This window comes from Amphibalanus amphitrite, unplaced genomic scaffold (genome assembly GCF_019059575.1).
Source record: "Amphibalanus amphitrite isolate SeventyFive unplaced genomic scaffold, NRLGWU_Aamphi_draft 001976F_arrow, whole genome shotgun sequence".
Classification (NCBI taxonomy): domain Eukaryota; kingdom Metazoa; phylum Arthropoda; class Thecostraca; order Balanomorpha; family Balanidae; genus Amphibalanus; species Amphibalanus amphitrite.
In genome coordinates, this window is record NW_024883469.1 from 16349 (window position 1) to 37864 (window position 21516).

At 48.5% G+C, this 21516-nt stretch overlaps 2 protein-coding genes across 2 annotated transcripts; both read left to right on the forward strand.

Moving 5' to 3' along the window:
• Positions 1-532: 532 nt before the first annotated feature.
• LOC122375978 (uncharacterized protein C19orf47 homolog) lies at positions 533-11262 on the forward strand. Its single transcript, XM_043355598.1, has 7 exons — positions 533-787; positions 1758-1954; positions 3532-3760; positions 4984-5070; positions 5323-5606; positions 6982-7105; positions 9630-11262. The coding sequence occupies exons 1-7, from the start codon at positions 763-765 to the stop codon at positions 10121-10123; spliced, it is 1440 nt and encodes a 479-aa protein (XP_043211533.1). The 5' UTR covers positions 533-762; the 3' UTR covers positions 10124-11262.
• A 6094-nt stretch (positions 11263-17356) lies between these two features.
• Positions 17357-19644, forward strand: LOC122375979 (cysteine sulfinic acid decarboxylase-like). Its single transcript, XM_043355599.1, has one exon. It carries the CDS (start codon positions 17696-17698, stop codon positions 19379-19381), a length of 1686 nt encoding a protein of 561 aa, XP_043211534.1. The 5' UTR covers positions 17357-17695; the 3' UTR covers positions 19382-19644.
• The last annotated feature ends 1872 nt before the right edge of the window (positions 19645-21516 follow it).

A 21516-nucleotide genomic window follows, 5' to 3' on the forward strand; every position in this document is an offset into this window, starting at 1 on the left:
AGAGGTCACAGGTCAAAGGTCATTTGGGTCAGGGTCATGAAATTTTCAGGGTAGGTGTAAAATTGATCAATGCGAGGGTATTGAAAGTTTCGTCGCGATCGGCCGCTTTTTACGCGAGTTATTCGCGAAAAACCATGGGGGGGGGGGGTCCATCCGACCCCCCCCCCCCCCTACACATGCGAGGGTTAAGCCATGTAACGTATTGCCGACCAGATTATACGAAAATAGTCTTTGCGTCTTGGAATGGAGGCTTGCTCCCATCGCATTTAACGCGCCAAGCTGGGATTACTACTCCTTAAACAGCATCTACTTCCAACGCCGATTTCATGTATTTATACTCCCATCAGCCCTTAACCATGGTCATTCTCACATACAAAATGAAACGGCCAATCGTTTGGATCCAATATCTAATGAATTTCGACTTCAATAAGCCGAAAAATCGGATTAGAAAAACCACTATTTAACATGCAGAGCCAATTACGAAGGGAAAACTTCACGCCCGGCTGACGTCACAGGCCTCGGCTACCAAATCGTGTCCGGTGGGGGTCGAGTTGGCACAGATTCAGCACAGATTCAGCACAGCACAGAGTTACATCAACGCAGTTTGAACGCAGTTAGCTTTGAAATTGAAACCTCGCTTATGTGTGGCGTGTGTGGCTTAGAAGAAGTTGAAGTTAGACACATTTTATATGGGTTATTGCACCTGCATTTGGGAGGACATTGTGTGCAGATCATAAATTTTCGTTTGCTCCAAGACGAAAAATGGATTCCGGAGAGTGTTCCGTTGGTAAGTGTCTTTCTCATAGTACTTATTTGCATGCAATGCATTCATAATAATGAGCACAGTCTTACGAGCGAGGCAGAACCCACTATTGAGGTTTGGAAAAAGCTGGTGGGCAATATCTACAAGCTGATGCAAAACAAGGCAATGCACCTTCACCTATTTTCATGGTTTTACTGGTACCTATTTTTACTTGATAAATTTTTAATAACTCGCATGTTTAATCAATTAGGCAGATGACAAAAACAAAACAGACCTATAACAATAATCGATGAGACAAGCATTTTAAGGGCACCTTACCCTTGGCTTCCAAACAGAGGATAAGTGCTAGGCTAGAACTGAAACAAGTTATTGGGTTATCTAAGTTTGAAAGGTATGACATGCACGTATTTTAGAGTGCTGAATAGATTGTGAAAGCGTTTTGAGGAAACTCACCTATAAATTTATTAGAAGATTTGAACAGAGTAACAATAGTATCATACGAGCAATAAATTCCAGTGATCTTCGCTTTCAATCAAAGATTAAGTGCTTCTGGCCCAGAAGGCTCTATTGTCATGCGGTTCAACAATGAATGTGCTTTGCTCATGAATGTGTCATAGTCTTTGTGTGTATGTGTGGGTGTGTTTCATCCATCTCCATCTATCACCATCTCGTGTCAATGGACTTCTTAGTCTGGAATCCAAACCTATCTATCTATCTATCTCTCGTATCTATTTACATGGCATATTGATCAATGTTACAATCACATTAAAATCAATGTTTTTCAATATAACAATCATAAATCACACCTATTTGACCATGATTGATTGCCAAAAATTAACCCAGAATTTCACACCTCCCACTTGTGATCTGCCCAACCTACTGCACAATTTTTATAACTATGTTACCTGCCTCCATGTCTCTTGAGATTTGCATTGCCAACTTTTATAGTATTTGATGGAAAGTTTGTGACTTACAAGCATGTCATGTGCCACAGATCACTGGCTGGGATTCTTCATGGGTGCTGGGATCCCCAACCGGGTGGCTGCAGACTACGCCGTCACCTTCAGCGACAACAGGATGAGGCTGGACATGCTGCCTGATCTCAGCAAGGACTACCTCAGGGACATGAACATCACTCTCATGGGCGATGTCATTGCCATCCTGAAGCATGCCAAATCGGTCAGCCAGAAGGTATGGAAAATGAAAAGCTCTTTAGTGTGCTCTCTGTTGTATAGAATACTTATGAACTAGGTAACAGTTTAGATTATCATATTCTTGCTGAACTGTTGATTTAACTCTGTAGTTTTCTTCTTGTACAGTCATGTGGTTTTTGCATCTGAACTGAATGCATTTATATCACGTTTCCTCTTAATATGCATTTGTACACCTCAAAGTCTACAAGCTGGGCAGAAAATGACCTTCGTATTCGATGTGCCCTAAAGCTTTAATAAACAAACTCAACCTACGGGCTACGAGTACATCGATATTGATATGTTGGTAAATGGTTACCAGCGAGCGAGCGCAGCTAGCGAAGCGAAGTCTTTTCAATATAAGGGGAAAATCTGAGTATGAGCGGCCCGGCCCGGCCTGGCCTGTAACGCTTTTGAGAGGCTTATATCTCAGCAACCTCTGGACCGATTGGCCTGCGGTCTTTTTTGCTGGGTAGCCCCATCCCTTCTACCCCGTAATTGACTACTTTTGATACATCTCAGTGACCGTCTTGGAACGTGCCACGTGAAAAGCCAAGGGTGTTCAAGCTGTTTTGCAAAAGTAGTGATTTTGCGAGGCTCATATCTCAGCAGCTGCTTGGGCAATTGTCTTGCAGTAATTTTTGTAGAGTAGCTGCATCCCTTCTACCAAAGGTCGGATACTCCTGATCCATGTGAGTGACCCCCCACTGCACGTGCAAAATGCAAAAAAGAAGAGGTGCCAAATTTGTTCCCATTTCAATAACTCGGTAATTTCTGGGCAGTGCTGGAAATGAGGCAGCTTTCTGGTCCAGGCGTTTTATTCTCCGGGCGAGTTAATCCCGTCCAGCGTTTAGCCTTTCGGGACCCACTCAGGGTTGCGGTTGTTTTCGCCGATCGCCCCAGTCGAGATGCAAAGTTAATAGTCACACAAAGCTTTAGGGCCAGCCAAACCAGCCTAGTCTGGAGTTACTGTCAAATGTATGCATATAGATGAAAGAGAAAGGTTTTGTAAAATCGATTAATTTCGAAGTCGTATATGCAGAGGTCCCAAATAAACTTTGTGTGAATATCAACTTTGCATCCCGAATGGGCCGAGCGGCGAAAACAATCGCGGCTCTGAGAGGGTCCCGAAAGGCTAAGCGCTTGACTGGGTTAAGCCACCCGGAGAATAAAACGCCGGGACCAGAAAGCGGCTACATTTCCAGCACGGTTACTGGGGCGATTTCGCTGAAACTTGGCATACAGGTAGGCACCCATCATCAGGCAATGCATTCCCATGTGTTGCTGTTGGGGACTGGGGTGCTACTGCACGTGCGCACGTGCAGGGGGCGCTTCCAGATCTCGAGAACGGCTGGGCCGATTGCGTTCAAATTTGGCACACTGCTAGCGACCGGTTAAAAGGGTGCTTTGTACAAGCCCGTTGGAAGTACCCTCTCGCCCTTCCGCACGCGCAGGGCTCACTATCTCGCTCGCTCGTTCTTCGCCCAAAAGGCGTTTTACTGGTATGGTAACCCTACCATTTAGTTTTTGATCATTTTTGATCATGTCTTCACACATTGTTTCCATGCTCCTCCGAAGGCATACACCGCCCAGAAGATCAGCAGCGGCAAGGCGGTGGCTGCGTCGCGCGCCCGCCCGGCCGCCCCCGCTCCCGCTGCGGCGGCTGCCGTGGCAGCTCCTCGCGCCGCTGTCCGCCCGCTGAGGTCGGATCCCTCTCCACGACCCGTGAGGGCAGAGCCGGCGCCGCGGCCGACCGAGCCGACCACGCCGATCCGCGCCAAACGCAGCAGCGACGTCGCCGACGAGGGTGAGTGGGGTGCGTATTATTTAGGCCAGGGTTCATAATGTCCAGGGCACAATGTGTCCAGTGCTCGAATTGGCCAGTGCCTTGAATTGGCCAGTGTTCACATTGTCCGGGGATTACATGGTCCAAAAGTGGCCAACTGGCTGCAGATAGGGTATATTCAAAGAGGCCAGGGTTCATAATGTCCAGGGCACGATGTGTCCAGTGTTCAAAATGGCCAGGGTTCATAATGTCCAGGGCACGATGTGTCCAGTATTCGAAATGGCCAGGGTTCATAATGTCCAGGGCACGATGTGTCCAGTGTTCAAAATGGCCAGTGCCTTGAATGGGCCAGAGTTCATAGTGTCCAGGGATTACATAGTCAACCCAACCCAACCAAACCTAACCTAACCTAACCTAACCTAACCTAACCTAACCTAACCTAACCTAACCTAACCTAAGGTAATGATGTTTGCCTACCAGGGATAAGGAAATAGTGTCTCGCATGAATAGATTGCAAGCAATAGTAAATCAAATATTTTTAGGTTAAGTGGTTATGCATCAGGCTTCAGGCCTTTGGCCTGAAGCCAGATACATAACCACTTAACCTAAAAATATTTGATTTACTATTGCCTGTAATCTCTCCTAAGGCATTGCCTTCGGCACTGCACTGCTTTGCATTGAGCTGATTCCGTGTTTTTTACATAATGACGTCACTTTCAGTGACTATGTAATCCCTGGACATTATGAACTCTGGCCCATTCAAGGCACTGGCCATTTTGAACACTGGACACATCGTGCCCTGGACATTATGAACCCTGGCCATTTCGAATACTGGACACATCGTGCCCTGGACATTATGAACCCTGGCCATTTTGAACACTGGACACATCGTGCCCTGGACATTATGAACCCTGGCCTCTTTGAATATACCCTATCTGCAGCCAGTTGGCCTTATTTGGACCATGCAATCCCTGGACATTATGAACTCTGGCCCATTCAAGGCACTGGCCATTTTGACACTGGGCATAGCGTACCCTGGACATTATGAACCCTGGCCAGAATGAATGCTCCCCGGGTGAGTGTCCGTGGTGGCTGACTCGTCATCTGATGGCATCGGTCTGTATGTACGGAGCTGGTTCCGAGAGCGTTTGGGATGTCAGGGAAAGGTGACGAGAGGACGGAGACCTGGTGTAGTACCGTATCTGAGAATGCCCGATGAACTGACGCATTGTCCCGTTCCACAGGTGGTCGCTGGGCCGGACCCCCGACGCCCAAGCGAAGAATCGTGCCTCCGGGACCGGATGCGCCCGATATCGACGATGAAGAACCGGGTAAGTTACTCATCTTGTTCTCTGGTACTTGGCTTGATGCGATACAAGTTGGTTCGCTGTATCACCTGGCAGATAATCATCGTGTTACATTCTAACTGCATGCTTGACTTGCTGCAGTCTCCAACCTGAACTCCGTACTAAGTCCCCAGCAGCACACCTGCAGCAGACTTGTGCCGATTTCCCTTGCTCAGAGCCGACCGGCCCTCTCTCTTCAACAGCTAACCCGCTAATCTTGCCCTCCTCCTCCCCCAGAGCCGGTGCCGCGCCGCTCAGCGATGGTGGAGCGGGTGCGGGCGGCTCCGTCCCCCGCGGCACGGGCACGCCCCGCCACGCAGACAGTCTCCCGTGTCGGGCACGCGTCCTCTGCGCCTCTCCGGCCGGGGTTCCGTGGGCCGGACGGTGAACGGGCAGAGGCGCCGCGCAGGACTACCGCCGCCGCTGCCTCTGCCAGTGGCAGCGGCAGGACGGGTGGTGGATCCACCCGGTTCACCATCACTGGACTGGGAGGCATCTCGGCTGCGGTGCAGCCTCACCAGGTACGTGACGGAGGACATGAAGCGTGAAGACATGTCACACAGTCACAGATGTCGAGCATGGAGAGTAGACACGTGCATTGAAGGTGTCATTGAATAGGATGAAGATAGGTTGACTAGAAATAGTTTTGCTCCAAGGACTGATGATTTTATGTTTATTTGTCTGATAGTGCTTAAGTTTTGCGCTTATTCCTTGTCCTAGGATCACCACCATTTGTGCTGTAATATATATTCCCGACCGGGGCTGGGAAAATGCGTTTTATTCACCGAGGTTTTTGTGCGAAGGACCGAGTGCCGGTAGGCACGAGGTCCGTAGCCAAAAACCGAGGTGAATAAAATTGCATTTTCACAGCCCAAGGTTGGGAAGAGATTTACCACATGCCGTACCGGCGCGACAGTTAATATCATATTCATCTGATATATATTATTATATTCTTAATATTGTGTTAATATTATATTAATACTATGATCATATTTATAGTCACCGTGATTATTTTTTGTGTTTTTCATTATTGGGCTGCGTTGAGTATGAAAGATGAAATTTCCTACTTCCCCCTTATTTAGGGTTTGAAAAGGCTGAGGATGAAGATTGTGAAGCGTCAGAAGTTAGAATAAAGATATGGAGTCCACTTCCAGCAGGAGTGAGGAAACCGTGAGGAAAACTGAAAATTTGGTGAACCGCTTAATCAAACGCGTCTTGGAGGCGGAGCCCACCTGGAACAATATCAAATGTTTCATTGTGGCTTGTTAAGATGCTTCGCGCATTTAAAGTGTTCGTTTTTTTGCGTGCATTATGTTGTAATAAGTGTGATAATCAGTTCGCTGACCATGTTCTGCAGCAATAAATACATTGGCATTTGAACGATACCTACATATAGGTACCCTTGTTAGTTGAATTACGTTGACAGCAAAAGTAAGCGAAAACGCCGTCACTTAATTTTGCTCACTTCAGCTGTTGCTGTTAGTGAACACACAAACCGTAAATATCTTCTTTGGAATTGGTTCTTCCACTCAGAATATTCAGTAAAACTTTGTCTGGGAAAATCAAAAAGCCCTAGGGCCGAATCGTTTCCCAAATACCTTCAACATTAGCCGAGGCGGGCCGAAGCCATTTCCCAAATGCACGTGCTAATGTTAAAGGGATATCTCGGCATGTGGTAAACCTGATATTTTCTTCATGCAAGCTCGGCCCTCACGAGTCCACGAATATTTTTCAAGTCCTGCGAAGTCGCTGTAACTGTTGTGACCCTGTGTTTACCCGCTGTGAGCATTGCAATTACGCATGTGTTGACGTCCTGCTGACTACCATTTGATCCTGTATTTGCCTGATGTGGCAGTTGTAGCCCCATTTTCACCTGCCGTGGCCCTGTGTCGACAGCGCCGGCCGCTGGGCCTGCAGCCGGATCTGCCTACTGCCTCCGGACCGTCCCGACAGAAAATCACCTTCGACAATAGCGAGCCGGGCGGAGCAGCCGACCCGCCGCGCAGGACTGTGGGAACAGGTACGGAAAGGAGCATGTCGTTGTGGAAAACTGGAAATACTCTGAGCTCATCATCGTCCATTTTTTTTCAAAAGGCTCATGGCCCGAAGTATTATTTTGGAGTTGGCACGTGCGAGACGCTAGAAAATAACGGACGCCATTTAATTGCGTCCCAGAAAAGCTATTTCTGGCACCTAAAAGCTGACTTGCCCCAAAATTGGTCCCCAGCACCTATTTGGTGGATACCAGCACCAATCATGGAAAATGACCTTAATTAGCTGTTTCTGGCACCTATTCATCGGTACGCCTTACTCTTTTTTCTGAATCTGGCACCTAAATGCTGAGCGTAGCACCAATCTAGTAGAAAAATGAACTACTGGCTGGTAGAATCATGTTGTTCTGGTATAATGACCCCTGGAGTCTAGCCTAAAGGTTGCCAGTGCAGCTACACTTCAGACAGCCCCGTAGTGATCTCAGCATTGTATATGACGTTTAAGTAAGCAAATAATATTGATTTGTTTGAAAAACAATGTCATTTAAATATTTAAAAGTATTTATTTGTAATGCTTGAAGGGAAACATTTTTGTGAGTAATTGTCTCAATTTTGACCATTAAAACGGGTATTGCATTTTTTGACGTCATCAAATAGCTCCAAAAAAAAAGAAATGTAATGTTTTCATTCCGTTCAAGGCCGCTGAAGAAACGCGGGATCTTGCGTGGGACATTGTCCGTTGTTTGCCGCGCAGAGTTGTGCCGTGGTTGTGCCTTTTTCATCCGTTTCTTACTTATGTCATATGTGTGCATGAAGCTTTGATTTTGTTTTTGGTTATTGTGTGGCCGGTCAGTCAAACGCCCATGTAGAAACCGGATGCTGCGTTTGATCGAGATGGAGTCAGACGATGATTGCAGAAAGCTAATAATATTGAAAAGAGGGCCGGTTGCGTGGCATGTCTGTTCAGAGTTGACATTTTGCTTTACTCCAGTTTATGACCTGAGAGCCTGGCTGGAAGTGACGGATCCAAACTTTTCACGTTAAAATGGCTGAGGGTGCAATAATCTCTAGTCTCTACATAGCGAGCTGGTATAGGAGCGTCTTGCTATGCTGCACCATAGCTGGCTAGTGATTCTCTTTTGGCTAGAAATGGCATTAATAATTATCTCCACTGGCGAAAATGGCACTTGACATCACCGAATGCAACGTTCATGTTGTGAGAATACATAAAATCAGGAAGATTACGCGAATTAGGTAGGCAAACGTGGAATAAAATAGGTGCTGGATGTTTTGGTTTTGGTGCTGAATCAGCAAACAGCAAATACGGAGTTCAACTAGACGATCTGGCAACTTTAGGCTGTGTGGAAGCAATTAGGTGCCAGATTCAGATATTAGGGTCGAATAAGCAGTTTGGGGCTGATCAGCAATTAGGTGCCAGAAACAGCTTTTTAGGGACCAGAAATAAATATTCCCCGAAAATAACGCAAGCTAAGATGAATTTCTCGGCCATATTTTGAAAGATAAGCACAGGAAGCACAGTGCAACGGAGCAAGTTGTTCAATTTAGCTTTTAAATCGTGTCACATTGCAGAATGTTAGTAAATTCATAGATTTGAGCCATTCTGTTGAATTTGCATGCAAATTTAACGTCACGCCTGTAGTAACCTTGATTCCACAGCCAGCCCATCACTTGAGAAATAGCAAGCGGCAACTCTTTAAAGTTTAAACATTGAAGACAGAATCTGTCGGGGGCCGGAATTCTGAACTGCAAGTTCATGGAAAACATGTCTGTCATTGTTAGCTGCTGACGCTGGTGACGTTCCATATTGTTGTCTTACATTGTGTTCTCGCATGCTACCTACAAACTTCAGTCGTCTTTTTATAAGTCTTTCCAGATTTAGTTGGCGCATACCCGACTTCTTCCCAATGCAGAAATCGATCGATCAGCATTGTAATAGACCGGCAGATATGCTGGCTCATGTTTCTTTTGTACTCAACAGAAATAAATCTGAAACAAAATGTCAATCCGTGTGTTACTTTTGTAGGTCTACAAACAGGTCATCCACGTGATCATTTTAATCATTTGTTTACTGCCTATGGCTAGACCCCGTGTGGAAGCATTTTCAATTCACAGTTCCTCATTATAAGTCGTATGTCTTTGTCTATACTTTTTCCAAACTATCGCAAGTCAGAGACCAGCCGACCGAGCCGACCAGTCGGACCAGTCTGATTTCGCAATGATTTCGAAACGTGCCAAGCCGGTGTTCGTTGATTTCTGTAAAATCCATCACTTTGCACGTGACAATTATAAAATCGATTTTCGGGCCGTGCGCCTTTTGAAAAAAAATGGACTATAGAGTTTTTAATGCATTCGTAGCCTAATGAATCAGCTTTGAGGAACAGTTCGCGAAATGTTGTCTCACGTATAACAGCTGTCATATCTTGTAGCATTAGTCTTTCCCCCACAAGTCTCCTCTACCCAACTGCAATAGGGTCACTCCAGTGTCTCTAAAGCTTTCAGCCTTCTGACGTGTACCCGTCCTCCGCCCGGCAGTGCGGACGCGGGTGGAGGCGGGGGCCGTGGCTAGGCGACGCGTCGTGCCTCAAGTTGACTCCACGGACCCCGACCGAGCGCCTCCGCCGCGCGCGGAGGGAGTCCGCTCGGCAGCTGCCAGAGAGCGACTGGCCGGGCGCGACCAGGGATTCCGCTCAGCGGCGACACGGGAGGTGCGTGATGTTCCCGTCCGCGTCAGAACGACACGCGAGGGCGGCGGGGAGGTGCAAAGAACCACTGGAAGTCGGCTGAAACCACCGCCGGCGCTGGCGCGTCCGACTGTGGTCCGCACGCGGCCGGCTGTCGAAGAGGAGTGGGCGGAGGAGCGTCCCCGACCGGTCGCGTCGCGTCTGAAGCCGCCTCCCGTGGCGGGAGTGAAGGCTCGGCTGGGTGCTGGCGGTGGCGGCCAGATGCGGCTCACCACTGCTGGAGGCAAGGTGATCAAGTTGAAGGGATCATCGGTCTACAGCCGGCTGGGAGACACCAGACGGTAAAGCGTTCACATGAGGGGAGCTGAGAGATAAACTCAGAAAGGTGGTTGGAGAGGGCTGTCTGAGGGCCGAGTACAGAGAAAAAGCCGTTTGACAGCTGACTCCAAGAGGTTTTCAAGACATAATTTTCTAGAAGCCGCCGGATCGGTCGAGTTGATGCATGAGACTTTTGAGGTGACTGTGCTAAATTATTGATTTGAGTGGGCTGCTGGCTGAGCTCAACAGTCATTGGCGAAGTAATGCAAGGGCTGGACTCAGGTGAACCAGCGGTCAGTGAAACGTCTGTGTAGGCGCGCCAGTGCCTAGCCTAGCATCCACAGCTGTCACTGCCTGCCTATCGGGCCGGAGCCACCAAACCCGGACGCATGTGCAGCTAGACGTCCCGTCTATCTAACCAGGCGGCGTCGGGTGACGCTCAGTTCGCCGCGGCGAGCGAGCGTCCGGCTCGTCACAAGTGGGCACCTGTTCGCGACGACGAGTCCCGACTGGGTGAGTGCCAATCAGTAGCGTAGTGTTGCAGTGCTAGTGCCGACAGAAATGCAGCCCGCCAGCCGTGTGTGCGATGCGTGGCTGTGCCTTGGGGAGCGTGCTTGAAGTGGGTTTGTAATACGGCCAGGCTACTACTGCAGAGCTGGATCTTGCAGCTCAGTCGTAGGCTCGCATATTCACCGAAATGTGGGTGGGATTTTGGGTTTTGACGGAGCAAGGGCGCTAAAGACCATGGCGATAGCGGTCAGAGCTGTTGGAGGGATATATCACCAAAATCATTAAATAGCAAAATGGTTGGAACTAATCTTATGGAGCTGCTAGGTATAAGACGAATGAAGCAGTTTTGTCTTAGTCGAGTAAGAAGCAAAATATTTGCTGAACGTTTCCTTTTGTTGTGCTGGAATTAGCTACATACTTGACGCACTTTTCTACTAGGTGGACTTTATTCCAGAGTTCTTTGATTAATCTAAATGATGCAGCATATTCTCTTGGGTGCCCATTATTGCTTTTTAGTGTTTGATCTTTAGCTTATTCACTTTATGGTGTTTTTCGTTAAAATGTTGATCTTTTCTACACTTCACCAATGCCGGTAGCGCTTTGCCTAACTTTATGTGTGACTTTTTACTGAACAATAAAAAGTAACCTTGTGTTGATGCAATACTTGTAACGATATGATGGTATGGTTTTAGATGGGTGATCACGTTCTTATGTTCGTAGGTACTGGGAGATGATGTAAAACATTAAAATAGCGTATCCTTATGTTTTACGAAGTAAACGTTTGGTACACATTGTTCATTTAGGTATTGGTAATTGCGATCACATTTCACACTGGCATGCAGACTTGTAAACGACTCAAATTTTTTTTGAGTCGATTCTTTGTTTGAGTCTGGGAAATTTGAATCGATTCATCAAACGACTCATGATGTTAAGTTTAATTGATTCGAATCAACTCATGACTCATCAAGTTCCTCGATAAAATGATTCGAATCAACTCATGACTCGAGCAACTAGCCAACGGAATGATTCGAATCAACTCATGACTCACACATTTTGATGAATCGATTCAAATCAACTCATGACTCACACGACATTTTTATTGAACTTATTTCATTCAACCCATGACTCACTATAGGCATTTGTTGATTATTTGACTCAAAGCTATGATAAAATGAATATGCCGCATACCACAATTGTATTAAGCAGCATAGTAGCCTTGACCAAAGATTCAAGCAGCTACCTAGTAGGACTAGGTACATAGGTACCTACCTTACACCTACCTATCTTCAACACTCAACAGTCAACAGTGCAATGTCAGATAAATTTGTAAGTAACTCTGAGAGACAATTATAATATAAGTAAGGACTAAGGAGTAGCATAGTAACCTATCTCTTATTATTACCTAGAAAGTCTTATTTGAAAATTCAAAAGCACAAGTTCCAAGAGGCATTCATGTTTTTTTTTTAATCAAACTTTTTCTACATGATAATGAGACAAATGTTACTACTTCTTACTTATCAGATAAAATTATTCAAACAGTACAACCTCAAAAATAGGATTAATCCCACCTGTGAAACCAGGGATGCGGAGCCGTGGAAATTTCAGACGGCTCCGGCTCCGGCTCCGGCTCCGGAGAAAAAAATCGGCTCCGGCTCCGGCTCCGGCTCCGGGTGAAATGTTATGGCGGCTCCGGCTCCGGCTCCGGCTCCGAGTAAAATGGTCCGGCTCCGGCGGCTCCGGCTCCGGCGGCTCCGGCTCCGACTCAGTAGTAGTACATCCCCTACGCAATCAATTAAATACGGGTGGAAGAAAAATTGGATTGGTTATACGCGTTACTCTTTGCCATGACCGGCTCACCGCGTCCCCGCGCAAACGCACCTCGGAGAGAACTGGCAGAACAAAGGGCTAGGAAGCGATGGCATTGGAAACGCAGTCGCCGCGAATCGGAGTTCAGTGAACCATCGTAAGCGTCCTCATGTTCTGGGGATGCAGTAGACGTGGGGGGGGGGGGAAGAGCAAACAGGAAGTTGTTTGCGTACTGTGGGATACTGGGGATATTCGGATTTTTTCATTCACTTGATGGCCCATGACGTAAGTACCATATGTTTTACTGCCTTGTACTGTCAAACCGAACTAGGTCAATTATTTTTTTTCCTCTTCAAAAAATAAAAAGGAGCCGGAGTCGCCCCCTTTTTTGGCGGCTCCGGCTCCGGCTCCGGCTCCGGGCTATATTGTTTCACGGCTCCGGCTCCGGCTCCGGCTCCGGGCAAAATATGCCGGCTCCGGCGGCTCCGGCTCCGACTCCGGCTCCGGCTCCGCATCCCTGTGTGAAACATTCAGCATCAACAGGGACTCCATGGGCCGCGAGGAGGCCATGACCTTGCATGAGTGGCTCAGGCCATAGAATCAGATATGATCTTGAGCAATTTTAGATTAAAAATGACGTCATTGAATATTAATCGATATCAGGAGCACCGGAGCACTGACCAAGTGGCTCTTTTGGTAAAAATAAATTGTCATTGGTGCAATTCGGGCAACGTCATCCGGCCAATTTGTCACGAGATTCAGACGTGAAAGTTATCAACTGCGCAATTAATGTAGTTTTCTTAAAACATTCTATGACTTTCACATTCTATTCTCGAATTCATGACGTCACTCATAGTACATATTTTAGGCCAATGGAGATCGCTGATAAAATATTTCAAAGCCGCTCCTTTACATTATTCTGAAGATTCTATGATGTCATAAAACAAGTTTCTTTTTATACTTCTATTTCATGGAAAAATGTGCATTTTGTGGTTTATTGGCAGTTGAGCATCGCAATTTTGTGGTTTATAGGTGAGTTTATTTATATTATAGCATAGCCTATAGGTAGTTTATAGGCTATAGGTAGTTTGGGCGTATTTGACTCAATAGACGCCCGAACTCTTATGCTGTTGATTGATTATTGGGACCAAATTGGGACTGGGAGAAGGGGAGGCAGCCGCAGGTGTCAATTCTGACTTCTGACATGTAAAATGTAGGTACCTAGGTAGTGTAGCAGGCACTTGGTTTGGTAAGACTAAGTACCTACCAACTGCCAAATGCTTTTGGCTCATTAGGCGCCTGTGCCTGAGCCTCTGGGGCTCTTGTAAGTCTGAAATATGGAGTTAAGTGATGGCTAAAGCTGAGGGGGTGATCTAGCGTTGATTATTAGTGTGTTGATGGTGACTTGTAAACGACTCAAATTTTTTTTTGAGTCGATTCTTTGTTTGAGTCTGAAAATTTGAATCGATTCATCAAATGACTCATGATGTTAAATTTAATTGATTCGAATCAACTCATGACTCATCAAGTTCCTCGATGAAGTGATTCGAATCAACTCATGACTCATCGAAAAACGGTTTGATTCTGAGTCGATTCATGAATCAACTCAGAGTCGTTTACAAGTCTGCTGGCATGAGCTAACCTCTAGATGTGAATCTGAAAATCAATTCAATTAACTAAGTAGAATGACTCGATGTGTAAGAATCGCCGGTTGTTAATTGGTTTTCAAATATGAGTTTAGGTTTGTTATGCTTTGAATGAAATCCTGTTGTATCAGCCACACGTTACAACAAACCAAGGTACCTTACCAAAGCAACAGCCTGCTTACATTCAATTTCAACAGCTTGCTTCGCGCTCCGTTATGGTATTCGTCACCTGAGCTGTAAATTCGTTTTATTGCATTGCTTCTAAACTTTTGTGGCGGGTCATATTCATTGTCCCGTTTGTCTGGCGATTCGGCCCACTAGAGGTCTCTGCCGAGCCGCTCGATCTCGTCCAGCATATAGTCCACCTCTGCACGGCCGAGCGGCGGCACGGCCGTGAACACCAGCCGGAAAAAGTTGACGGCCTGCTTGTGCGGCAGCGGCTGGTAGCCGACCATCAGTGTGCCGGAGCGCACCATGGCCTCCTTGACGCGCGGCGCCACCCGCCCGCTCATTTTACCCATCAAATGGAATATCCACCGTAAACCCGAGATGTGCGTTCGGCTTTCTACCCTTTCCCTTTTGGTTGTTGAACAGAGAGGTTTGGTGCCTGAGCTGGTGGACTGTCGACGGCTTCAGGCGGTCCCCAACAATGCTTAGCCAAACAGAGCGTCATAAGTCTTATTGATCTGTGGGGTGTGTGGCCCCGGATCTCCAATCCTAGGTTGAACGACTGGGGAACGGCTTTGCTATTGAAACAGCGCCGGTCCCATAGCATAGCTCAGTCGGTAGTGCGTTGGACTCTGCCTGGTGAGAGCACTTGATCTGCTTACAATGCTCTGCTCAAGCTCTGCAGTCTGCTTAGCGGGGGCTTTGCCCTTGCGAATCTCTTCATTCAAAGGTTAGGACTAAATTTATTAAAATAGATAATTTCTCATACCATATTTCTTTTTAATGAAAATCTTTCCCTTATCACGTATTGCTATTTAGAAATCCAATAAAACTTTCAGGCGCAGCACCATGACGATTGGACCGCAGTGACCAACCCCGACTGGGCGACTAAGCCGTTGTTTTACATAGATATCTCATTAGCGCTGGAGTCGTCCGTATCCCAGATACAGCATCCGATAAGCCGAGTCCCAACGGACCGTCCAGGCGAAGCACTATCCTCCGTGCCGTATAGTGCTATCTGGTGTTGTGTGCCGGTCACGTACCATCCAAGGATGCAAAGACGAAAACAACATACTATCAGCAAAAATTGCAAATCATAGTTACTGACACTTGACAGCATTTATCCAAAATTATAAGGACTTGTCGTCGTCCTGATTCTCATTCCACCTCTGACTGGTGCGCTGCAGTAGTCTGTAGTAGTCTGACCGCCTGTCTGTAGTCTGTAGTACTCTGTCTATAATCTGTAGTAGGGGAGAGTGGGGTAATTTGGCCGGTGGTGTAAATTGGCCGCCCCCACCTGTACGATGTCTAATAAAAGTGAGTGAAATAACTCTAGTCTCTATTCATTTGTCATGGGTAGAAATAACTGGAGGACAAATGTCAAAACTTTGCCCCTCGTAGTTTTATGCAAAATTAATAAAACGTTAATTTCATTAGAAAATGGTAACTTCTACTTCTGTTTATGAAGTTGTATAACATGTAGTATTTGGGCTAAAAACGAATTCAGACATTATAGCGCCGTTCTTGGGGGTGTTCAGTGGTTCCAAGAGCAATTTTATCTAATTCCGTAAAGCCGCGATGACTTTATAGACAAAAAATTTCAGAATGGCAATATGGGGTAATTTGGCCGGGACTAGCGGGGCAACTTGGCCGGTGCGCTCATGGTCACTATGCTGGGACGGCCGAGTTTTCATGGACAATTGTACCATAAATGACATGATTATGACCAACTTTGACTACTTTGATGCCTTACTTCCGATTGGTCAACTGTAAGAGCATGTGACGTCATCAAAGGTTACCAAACGTTTTTTGCTAATAAATCCTTACATAAAAATGGTACAGCCGCACAAATGGTCTCATTCTGTTCAGCTCGCCAAGGCGCATCGAATGATATGCATGATGATCTTGAAATCACGTGACCTTGAGGTCAAGCGCCCTGATGCAGCGTGACCTGAGGTCAACCTTTGACCTTGACTTCTCAAGGTCAACACATATATCTTTCGATGCGGACTGACGAGAGAATTACGATGGTACTCGAAGTTTTGGCCTAGCTTGATTACTTCAAAAGTTATTCGTAAAAAACTGTGATCGCATCTAGAGCCGCTAATTTGGCTATTTTGACCCCTGTGACCCCTGAGCCAACCTCCAAAATGCGGCAAATGCGTCATAGGACACACGTCATTGCTGAATCTGAAGCTGACTAGCAATATAACAGAAAATCCCGACCGAAAACTAACACCGGCCAAATTGCCCCACACCCCCGGCCAAATAACCCTGCTAGTGGGGCAATTTGGCCGCCTTGCAGACCTTTGTAATACGTCACAATTTCAATATAAGTAATTACTCTATCATTTCAAGTTCACTGTCAAGTAAAGTAAAATGAATGCGACACCTGCCAGCGTTGAGAAAATGCAGAAATGTGTTGTCAATTTTAAGTTATATCGTTTTCTAAAAAAAGCGGCCAAATTACCCCACTCTCCCCTAGTCTGATCGCCTCGTCTGCACTGCGCTGCGCTGCAGAAACAGACTTGAGGTAGGGAGTGTCCCTGAGGGACAGATCACCGAGCCGCTCGAACGGTCACCCCAGTCGGGGTGAGGCAATTCCTTTGGAACTGCCCTCACGGCTGTCTTGTTCGGATGGTCGTCAGCCCCGAGCATGGATTTGATTTGATTGGATTTGATTGAGGATGAAGATAGCTGGGTCCTCAGGAAAGCAATGACGGAAAATGGTAACTGTAGTCGTTTCAAAGCATTGATGTAATGCGAATCGGGCCAGCAGTGCGTTGTATCTGGAGACGGTGGTTGTATAATCTCGCAGACCCACGTGCGGTCATAATGATTTACGCCTGACCAGCAAAATTTTCCATTGGTGAGGGAGGGCGTGGTCCGATTATATCCAAGCAGGAGCTGCTGTGTAAATAATCGGCTCCTCCCATGGTCGATGGCATCAGCCGCTGCTACAATCACAGTGAAACGCTAACAGCTCACCAAGGCCACCACCTACAATCAGGGGCGCACCCAGGCTCAGCACCTACGGCGGACAGATAAATTGGTGACATCTGTGGAGAGACTGAACTCAGTGCTACATAGGAGATCTTCATTATTCACAATCCGTGTTCAAATGTGCGAGGTCGGTGAGTAACATAACTCGCCGGGGTAAGCGGAAGAGTGACGGTGCGCCTGGGCTCGTCTCTGCCGGGGCTGTGAGCGCACGGCTTACCATGACTGGGCGGCACGGCCAGTCATGATCGCGGCTAGTGAGACGCCGAGCCGAGTGGAATCTTTGCGTTAGTGTGTGGTCCTGTGGTGTTTACTCGTGACACCACATCTGGATATCTGGCTATTTGTGTCCATCCTGCCTGGTGCCGAGTTGCCACCTGCACAGTGTTTGGACAGCGGCCGCGACCCTCACTATCGGGCCGGCTGTCACCAATTCTCGCCCCCTATCGGCGCGCCACGAGGCGGAGCCATGCTCCCGAGATGCGCGCGCCTGGCGAGGGGTGGTTCCTGTCGCCTGCCAGGCAGCACGGGTGTCGTCGGTCGACCCCGCTCCGACGGCGGTCAGTCGATTCATGGAGCCGCGCGCGAGAGGCCACTCATCACGCGACGTGCGACCAGTATCGATCGACACTCGCTCGGAGTTCGACTCAGCTCGACCATGGCTGACGGCTCGTCTGGCGCCCCGGCCGGCCCGACTCCGTTCTTCCAGCGAGTGATGGCGCTGGTTGACGAGCTCCGTCTGACGGAGAGCGCGCCGCCCGACCGGCGCGATCGGCCCGTGATCGAGTTCCGCTCGCCCGAGGAGCTGTCGCAGCTGCTGCCGCTGGCGCTGGGCGAGCCGGCGCCGGACGAGGCCGAACTGCTGCAGCTCTGCCGCCAGGTGGCGCGCTACTCGGTGCGCACCAGTGACTTTCGGTTCCGTAACCAGCTGTACGGCGGCGTGGACGGCTACGGCCTGGCCGGCGCGCTGCTCACCGAGTGCCTCAACACCAACCAGCACACGTTCGAGGTGGCGCCGGCGTTCATCCTGTGCGAAGCGGCCGTGCTGGCTCACGTGCGCCGCCTGATCGGCTGGAGCACCGGCGACGGCATCTTCGCCGCCGGCGGCTCCATGTCCAACCAGTACGGGCTGGCGCTGGCGCGCTACCGCCGCCACCCGCAGGTCAAGACCAGCGGCCTGTTCGGCCTCCGTCCGATGGTGCTGTTCACCTCTGAGGACGCGCACTACTCTGTGCTGAAGGCAGCCCACTGGCACGGGTACGGCCAGGAGAATGTGGTGAGCGTTCCGACGGACGAGTGCGGTCGGATGCGGCCCGAGGCCCTGTCCGCCGCTGTGGAGCGCGTGCTGTCCGAGGGCCGCGAGCCGCTGGCCGTCAACGCCACCTGCGGCACCACCGTGCTGGGCGCCTACGACCCGCTGCCGGCCATCGCCGACATCTGCCAGCAGCACGGCCTGTGGCTGCACGTGGACGCGTGCTGGGGCGGCGCGGCGCTGCTCTCGCGCCAGTGGCGCCACCTGATGGCCGGAGTCGAGCGCGCTGACTCGGTGGCCTGGAACCCGCACAAGATGCTCGGCGCGCCGCTGCAGTGTTCCCTGTTCGTGACGCGTCACGATGAACTGTTACATCAATGTAACTCGGCCCAGGCTACTTATCTGTTCCAGCAGGACAAGTTCTATGATGTCAGTCACGACACAGGCGACAAGTCAATCCAGTGCGGTCGCAAAGTGGACGGCTTCAAGCTGTGGCTCATGTGGAAGGCGCACGGCGACTCGGGTCTGGAGTCGATGGTGGACACGACGTTTGCGGCGGCGCGCTACTGCGCCGACCAGGTGGCGCGCCGGGACGGCTTTCGGCCGGTGCTGCCGCCTGGCTCGGACGCCGGCCAGTGTGCGAACGTCAGCTTCTGGTACGTGCCGGCGGCGCAGCGCGGCCAGGAGGAGACGCCCGAGTGGTGGCACCGGCTGTCGCTGGTGGCGCCCCGCGTCAAGGAGGCCATGGTGCGCTCCGGCACACTGATGGTCGGCTACCAGCCGCTGCCGCACAAGCAGGCCGTCAACTTTTTCCGGCTGGTGTTCACAGCCGTGCCGCCGCTCGGCCGCGCAGAGGTGGACTACATGCTGGACGAGATCGAGCGGCTCGGCAGAGACCTCTAGTGGACGGAATGGCGAGACGGACAGGACGAAAACGACCGAATGCGAAATATGAAATATGCATAAACTGTGTAAACGAATACGGATTATGGTTATGTGTAAACGAAATATGAAACACATGTAAAAATCCTTTTGTTAGGTATTTTGTTGGAACACGGGTCACGGCTCATATTGCAGTAGTTCATTCATAATTCCTTACCCTGATGCCAGCATTAGGTACCTTTTTGGGAATCAAGTGAATAAAGAAGTATAAATCTACATCAAATGTCTTGTAAATGGAAGAAATAATAGTCAAATTGTCGTGCTGCTACTTCTGTTAATGATTTGAGAGCTCTTATGCATAGATGTGTGGTTAGAAAAGCGTGGTATTGAGTTTAAGTGCAGCACTATATTAGTTTAAAAGTAAGCATCTGTGTGAATTATCAGACATGAATATGATTGTATATATTCGAGCGAATGACAACAATTTTATGATTTTGGGATTGTATAATTGTTTAATCGTTGTCATTCGCTCGAATATATACAAAGTATGAATCCTTTTTCTCTTTTAGATATGGAACGCATTTACTCAGCACCATTAGCTTCGAGTTTCAATTGTTAGCCTCTAAATATTTTTTATCGCTTTTAAAGAACAGCAAAACAAAATAACTTCATGAAGTAACCTACCTCATCGTCACATAGTTTAGGGCTAAGCATCCCAACCAGTCTGATGCTGTCTGACTCTGGGCTCTGTGAATACTGAATAGAGCAAACAACTTATGAAATAACTATGGTGAAGTGGTTCCGTTTGGCGCCCACTGATAGGCTGTTGTGGCCCTAGCTTCTTTGTTCGTTTGGTGAGGCCTTTGTGGAATTATTGGGACAATTTCAGGCAGAGCAGAGCGTTTAGTGAGCTCACTTTCGATGCCTAACCAATCATGCCTGATGCCGCCGTAAGTTTCATCGATCTCTCTGTTATCTGACTCCGTCACTCCGGAGGTCAATTCCAGGGTCGATTGACAGGGCTGTACTTCTGAAGTCATGTTATATGAATCCGCTGTTATAGGCCGCTTTGATTGAATTGAATTTTGTTCTTCCTAACACATCTGCTATAGAGGCAAGGTCAGGTGATGGAAATATCGGAGCTTCTTTGGCTTTGGCGAGTTTGGCAGCGACGTCTGGTGGACAAAGTCGGAACCTACAGCATACGTGAGGGGGCGCTTCAGGTGCAGTGTCGTCTCAATGGGCCTTCCACTGGGAAAGCGATTCTCAGGCGGACAGCCCAGCCAGCAATTTGATTTGGCTCAAGTCGGTTTTGCCCCGGCAACTCCGACATGCCAAAGTTGGGCCGGTGTAAACGGAACGCCGTCAGAGCCGGGGTTTGGATCGATATGGCTCTATTCCGGTTAGCCAGTCTTTGTTGTAGCTCTTCGGAGTTGGTATGGTTTCGGCCCGCCAAGTCCGGCTCAAGTCCGGCTCCCCGCCACGACGTGCTACGGCCAGGTCAGGCTCCCTCTTAGCCGCTCTGGCTTACTGTGACTGAAGTACGGTTGTGGTACGGCAGTGGCACGGCTGATACGGCTTAAGTCCGGCTGTGGTGCAGGCGAGCTCTGGGATCGTGTCAGCTCCCGTACCTAGAGCCCCAGACCTTGCCCGTACTTTGGCCGGAACAAACGCTAGCCAGAGCTAGCCAGGAGCCAGGAGTCAGGAGCTAGCGGGAGGAAAACTAGCTACGGCCCAGATCAAATATGCTGAGATAGCTTGTTCAATAAGTTTCAGCGTCTGAATTGAAGAAGGTGGTAGTTTGTGATAAGCTTAGTAAGTGATTGACGACGATAAGATATTTTGCAATGCATACCTAACACTTAGTTGTGGGTCGCATTTTATGACCGATCCCTAGCTATCTATGAAACTTGACCTTAGAATTGCTTCCGGGGTAATGGCCAATGTTAAGAAAAATCTTCTTGAGGATGAGCATAACTATAATAATGGCTTGCATATAAAATATAAAAATTAGAAAATGTTTACGGTACTGAGTGCTTCACAAAGCCGATCAGAATGCAAGAATAGATTCTAACCCCTACCGTTTCCGTGGCGGTGCACCAGGACCATGACGTATATTTGAGATATTTGAGCGGCTGAATGCAGTTTTGGCTCGG

Bases quoted from the DNA above. Each gene is read 5' to 3' on its own strand.
- LOC122375978 (XM_043355598.1), top strand. From the start codon at position 763: ATGGATTCCGGAGAGTGTTCCGTTG. The intron at 788-1,757 runs GTAAGTGTCTTT...CATGTGCCACAG, and splicing joins TTCCGGAGAGTGTTCCGTTG to ATCACTGGCTGGGATTCTTC. The intron at 3,761-4,983 runs GTGAGTGGGGTG...CCCGTTCCACAG, and splicing joins CAGCGACGTCGCCGACGAGG to GTGGTCGCTGGGCCGGACCC.
- LOC122375979 (XM_043355599.1), top strand. From the start codon at position 17,696: ATGCTCCCGAGATGCGCGCGCCTGGCGAGGGGTGGTTCCTGTCGCCTG.